Here is a 6,511-nt window from a genome sequence, read left to right on the forward strand (position 1 = left end):
AGACCGGAAACTAAACAGAGCGGCGGAGCAGCGCGCGGCGGAAGAAGGACTTTAATCTGTGTGAAAGTAAACATCAAACAAACAGCTCCAGGTAATCGAACGGATCGATTATCGATTATTTAATATCCGGGTCATTCAGCAAAACCAGCCAATCAGCTTCTATTTCGGACTGCTGCTCTGCTAACAGGCTAACATGATGCTAACAGCTAGCCGTCTGCTAACGCTAACAGCAGCTGTAACGGCGGTGACACGTCACCACCAGCTGTGTCACCATGGTGACCACGTGGCTGTGTGAAGGACGGGTTTAACGAGCCGCGATTAAACCGGACATGTTAGCATGCAGCTAGTTAGCTTCACTCAGACAGCCAATCACAGCGCAGTGAGTAGCGGCAGCCAATCACAGCAGAGTGACAGCTGTGTTGTGATTGGTGGACGACAGCAGGGTCTGATTCAACATCATTTGTTGTTATTTATAACAATAATGTATTATTATTATTATAAATATTAAGAACATGTGGTTGGTTTTATACAGTCAGTCAGTGGATCAATAATCAGTTACAGATATTTTATTGATTTAACAGAAGTCTCATTCAAACATGTTTGCTCATTGACTGACTTTAATAAAGTTGTGACAGTGAGGAACCTGATCAGAGATCAATACCTGCTGTCTCTGATTATCATGTGATGTGTTTATGCTCTGGATCAATATATCTGCCATTAATCTATGACAGACCAGCACTGACCCTTTGGCTCTATTGATTGATTGATTGATTGATGGACTTCGTTATGGACAGACCTCTCATGATAATTGATATCTTTGTGTCAGTTGATCTTCTGCAGCTCTTCTGGTGATGATTTCATAAATGGACAGAAACATCAATAACATTCAAATCAATAATATTGATTATTAATAATTGCAGCTGAGTACTGTTGATGTTTTAGCTGTTGTGCTGTTAGCATGATGCTAATAGCTGTTAGCATGTAGTATGTTAAATCAGCTGTTTCCTCCTCAGGCTCATGGACCTTCCACCTGAAACTCTCACCTGGTTACCATTGGTTACAGCATGGAGTGCTCTGATTGGGCGGATTACTCACTGACTGCACTGTGTCCAGGTGAGACGTCCTTCACATTTCATTAACGTCACAAATAAACATTTAGTTTCAGTTTTAGTGTAAATTAACAGAATATTAATAATCAAAACACCAAACTTTATTTGACATTAACGGTCAGTGAGGATGTGATTTGTGCTGCTGCTCACGTAGACATAACACTGAAGGCTAGTACAGGTGATGTCACAGTCCAACAGTCACCTGTAACGACAGACAGGAGGCAGCCATGTTTGCTTAGTGTTTCTGCTTTAATTCAAAGAATTGATCAGTGATTTAACTGTGAAGTGACGTTTTTAACGACTCAGTGTGTGAACCTGTTAATCAATAAAAAACATGTGATCACTGATTATCACGTCTGTTTCAGAGCTCCAGTCAGCAGCAGGATGTCAGACTCCTCTGATGAAGGTAAACACTAAAAACACACTGATGATAGATCTTATACGTCATTATCACACTGATTATACTGTGTGTGTGTGTGTGTGTGTGTGTGTGTGTGTGTGTGTGTGTGTGTCAGATGACCAGAGGAAGGTGGAGTCTACCAGCAGGTGAGTCTACCTGTTGACTTTTCTCACTCTTGATCACAGATATTAGAGTTCAGATTCCTCCACCAACCAAACTTTGTTCACTTTTCTCAGAATTTAGGAAAAAACAACATGACCATGATTTTAACTATATAACAGAAAAACATCAGAAAGCATCTAGAAGTTTTGTCTGAATTTAGTTTTTGTGCCACAAAGATCAGCATCAAACCTTAAAATCTGAGAATGACCAAACTATTGTCAGATTATTTACAGAATAATTGTTTCAGCTCAACCCGATGTTTTCGCAGGATTATATAAAGTTACTTTAAATACTGGCTCACTGCCTCACTGTCTGACAGGATGTGGGCGGAGTCTCAGCCAGGTCCATCCAGGTGTCAGCCCAGCAGACAGGGTTACTGTGGATACTGCAGAGTCCTCTACAGCAACCTGGACCAGGTCCAAACACCTCACACACACTTCATATGTACACCTGAATCTGACATACTGCACCTGAGCTGAGGTCATGTGACCTGAGCTGTCCAATCAGTTAACAGCACGTTAATGACATCATACATCTCTTCTCTCAGCACCTGTCCAGTCTCAAACACCTGGACTCTGTCCGGGCGTCCTCCCGAGGCTCCAGCACCGTCTCCTCCGCCAGCAGCAGCAGAACCAAACTAACCCTGCTGGAGCGCTTCCTGCAGGATGTCCTGCAGCACCACCCACACCGCTACAAGGACCTCAGGTAACTAAAACAAAAACACCCTCAGAGCTACAAGTACCTCAGGTAACTAAAACAAACATACACAGATTGATTGATTGATTGATTAATTGATATGTTGGTCTCTCCATCAGGCCGTCACACGCTGACCTCCCGTCAGTCTCCGCCCCTCCTCTGCCGAGGGAGGAGCTTGATGAACTCCGTTTCTCTGACGATGACAGCCGGTCGCTAGGAACCCGTGAACACCTGCCCAGCTCTGATGACGCCTCCTGTCAGCCGGCCAATCAGGAAGAGGGCTGCACACACAGCCAATCAGACAAGGGGGCTATTCAACATAGGGTGTCTGCACTAGTCAGAGAACAGGAGGAAGAAGGGGCCGCCCCTGCAGGGCACACACACTCATCACACGTGCAGGCCCCGCCCCCACATGTACAGGCCCCACCCCCTGTCCACAGGAAGGCCCACAGGAAGACGAACAGGAGGAAAACCAGTGAGTCCTCCTCCTCACCACCCCACAGGGCTCCAGACCCCAACCCGGACCCCAACCCTGGTCCAGTCCCTGGTCTTCGGGCCCCCTCAGACCTGAGACCCTACAGGGGTCCAGTCTCCAGCCCTGATCTGGACCCTGGTCCTCGGGCCCCCTCAAACATGAGGCCTTGCAGGGATCTGGGCCCCAGCCCTGATCTGGACCCTGGTCCCAGGGTCTCCTCAGACCTGAGACCCTGCAGGGGTCCGGACCCGAGCCCTGGTCTGGACCCTGGTCCCAGGGTCTCCTCAGACCTGAGACCCTGCAGGGGTCCGGACCCGAGCCCTGGTCTGGACCCTGGTCCTCGGGCCCCCTCAGACCTGAGGCCCTGGCTGAGCTGGCAGAAGGAGAGAAGGGAGGCTCATAAAGAGGAGACATTCTCATCGGACCACAGCGACCCTCTGGACCAGACCATCGAGGAGGTCCATCTGTTTGTCTTGTTTGCATGTTGTTGTTGACGTCACGAGGAGCAGCTGATTAAATCAGGTGTTTTGTCTTTTAGGTGATTAAGATGTGTTGTTATGGCGTCACTTCCACTTCCTGCCAGCAGGAGGAGACAGAGAGCTTCCACTTCAGCCTTCCTGTCTCCATGGAAACACAGAGTGATGACTGGGACTCACCTGTGCAGGTATGAGGGATGTGGCAACAGTTTGGGAGGTCACGTTGTTTTCTGTTTGTTCTGAACTTCTTGTTTCTCTCCTGCTGGTTTACAGCGTGACACACTACCCGCACACACACCTGTCCAGGTGAGCCATGTGGATGAGCAGGACCTCAGCCGTCTGATGGATGTTCAGGTGGACCTGGAGGACCAGGTGTACTCGTACCAGCTTGACTCCGCCCTCCGTGGCAAGCAGCAAGCAGGAGGCGGAGCCAGGCATGAGGAGGGTTTCTGGACTCTGCCGATAGAGGAGGTGCTGCCTGCCCCGGCACACATCCCAGAATCCTTCAGGGGGAAGACCTGGACCCAAATCGAACAGGAGGACGAGGAGAAGGTGGAAAGACTGGTTCGACAGTTTAGACGGGACAGATTCATCTGCTACTTCGACAGCGAGTCCTTGGCCAGGTGATACATACACTTAGCTGTACTGTTAATATATACACACTCACCTGTACTGTTAATATACACACACTCACCTGTACTGTTAATATATACACACTCACCTGTACTGTTAATATATACACACTCACCTGTACTGTTAATATACACACTCACCTGTACTGTTAATATATACACACTCACCTGTACTGTTAATATATACACACTCACCTGTACTGTTAATATACACACTCACCTGTACTGTTAATATATACACACTCACCTGTACTGTTAATATACACACTCACCTGTACTGTTAATATATACACACTCACCTGTACTGTTAATATATACACACTCACTTGTACCGTTAATATATACACACTCACCTGTACTGTTAATATACACACTCACCTGTACTGTTAATATACACACACTCACCTGTACTGTTAATATATACACACTCACCTGTACTGTTAATATATACACACTCACCTGTACTGTTAATATACACACTCACCTGGACTGTTAATATACACACTCACCTGGACTGTTAATATACACACTCACCTGTGCTGTGTTGTCCAGGTCTGATGTTACATATATTTTAATATTATTAAATACCTGAAAGTTGTTTTTCTGCTGATGTCATCGCCATCAGGTACGGTAGGCGAAGTCAAAACAGGAAGGGCCGAGCTGAGAACCAAGAGGTGGAGCCAGACGGTGGCACACTGCCCTTATTGGACGGTGATGAAGATGACTCTGCGTATGTCAGAAGGAGGAGGAGGAAGAGGCGGGCCTTCAGAGTGGCGTCCAGGTGTCAGGTAAGAACAAGGGTCGTTTTCACTGTCTGAAGTCACTTCCTGTTGGTAGAAAAACTTCAGCTGTTGTGCGTCCCTTCAGGTGGTCAAAGTGAGTCACAGCACTCAGACCGTCCGATTGGTCGTCCCGGCTGTCTGTCAGCCACCTGCGGAAGCTCCTCCCACCAGCATCCCTAGAGCCAATCAGGATGCAGCAGAGAGGACTCCTGATGTTCAGACGTGGCGCTGCCTCCCTCCATCATACTCGAACATTGTTACACCTCTGCAGCCTCGCACCTCTCTGGTCTACCTGCTCTGCTCGCCCTCAAGCCCCGCCCCCACCTGCACACCTGCAGCTAAGCGCTGCAGGAAGAAGAGACGTCCACTGGACCAGCACGGGTTAAAGGTCAAATACAAACAACTTCCTGTCAGGTTCTATGACCCCAGCAGCAACCGCATCCTCAAGAACCCCCCCAAAGGCTTCCTGTGGCGCAGAGGCTCCGCCCCCTCCAGCCTGCCGCCGTCCTGCGTCCGTAAGCTGTTCAGAAGTTTGAGTCCAGACCTGAACGCCGACAGGCCGCAGGGAGAGGGGGCATCAGGATCGTCCAGGGTCAAAGGTCACAGGTCGTCAGACTCATCCTTCAGCCACGCTAACAGTTTCCTCCTGAGCACGCTCAGTAGAGACTCAGCACAGAGCGACAAACAAGACGCAGTCAGGACACGGGGCAGGACGTCTCAAGCCCCGCCCCCTTCCCCTCACAACAGGTCAGAGCGGGGGAGGGGCGGAAGGAGGGACAGGACACGCCCCCTAGCCTCCAAGAGGAGAACCAGGGCTCAGGCCACGCCCCTGCAGCCCAGGAGAGAAGGCCTGCGACAGGCTGGACCCGGCAGGAAAGTCCCCGGCTCGACAGGCCCGCCCTACCCCCCCTCTCCCCGCCGGGGGAGGGCTCGCAGGGGGCGGGGCTGCGACAGGAGCCGCAGGTAGCAGAGCACCTGATCAGGTAACGTGATACCTGGCCAGGTAACAGCCTCGTTTATAAATGTAAAAGATAGAATTTGCCTCCATGCAGCAGTCAGGACATTAAATGATCAATAATTATTGATCAGGTAATTAAACCTAATTGCTGATTGAGTCTGTTCATAAACGAGGCTGCTGGACTTTAACGAACTCCGTGTGGAAGTCTGTAGATGTCGATATTAAAATTAAATCATCAACCTGAAAAAGTCATTTTACGTTTGTGTGCAAATGAGAAAAGAAACATTTGAGTCTTTTTTTCATGTGAAGATGTTAAAATGTTTATTTTGTTTTTCAGTTTGATATTTTCTCGTTCATGATGAAACATGAGCAGCTGATTTTGATTTAACATCATGAAATGAAATTAATTGTAAGATTGAACATTTAAACGTTATCATGATGAAAATATCAGAAAATACATTTTACATTTTGTCTTAAAACTGTAGAACTTTGTTACACGTCGTGTTTGGATGAGAGAGTTTAAGTTTTTTATCTTTTACATGAGAATTAGATTTTAATTGTTAAAGAGTTCTGTTATTAATCACCAGAATTAAAACTGAAGGTGTTCGTGCACACAAATGGAAAATGAAACTTGAAATATTTGATTCTAATGTTGGCAGCTGAACGTCTCCATATACACACCTGAAGCCTGAGTGTGTCAGGTGAGACGGCCTTCAGGTACTGTTGTTGTTTGTTAAGGTCTCTGTAGTTTTTATACATTTACACTCGTTTATTCAAATATTAAATGAGCTCATGTTGAATAAAAGACTTTTATAACCTGA

The 6,511-nt window shown here is 47.4% G+C and overlaps 1 protein-coding gene across 1 annotated transcript; it reads left to right on the forward strand.

Annotated features, from left to right (window-relative positions):
• On the forward strand, positions 1 to 6,511 carry zdbf2 (zinc finger, DBF-type containing 2). The gene is made up of 11 exons (XM_073462763.1): positions 1 to 91; positions 1,014 to 1,113; positions 1,475 to 1,515; positions 1,625 to 1,655; positions 1,991 to 2,087; positions 2,219 to 2,376; positions 2,487 to 3,300; positions 3,381 to 3,506; positions 3,592 to 3,941; positions 4,576 to 4,738; positions 4,818 to 6,511. Exons 3-11 carry the CDS (start codon positions 1,494 to 1,496, stop codon positions 5,697 to 5,699), a joined length of 2,643 nt encoding a protein of 880 aa, XP_073318864.1. The 5' UTR covers positions 1 to 91; positions 1,014 to 1,113; positions 1,475 to 1,493; the 3' UTR covers positions 5,700 to 6,511.

Source organism: Pagrus major, chromosome 24, assembly GCF_040436345.1.
Source record: "Pagrus major chromosome 24, Pma_NU_1.0".
Lineage (NCBI taxonomy): Eukaryota > Metazoa > Chordata > Actinopteri > Spariformes > Sparidae > Pagrus > Pagrus major.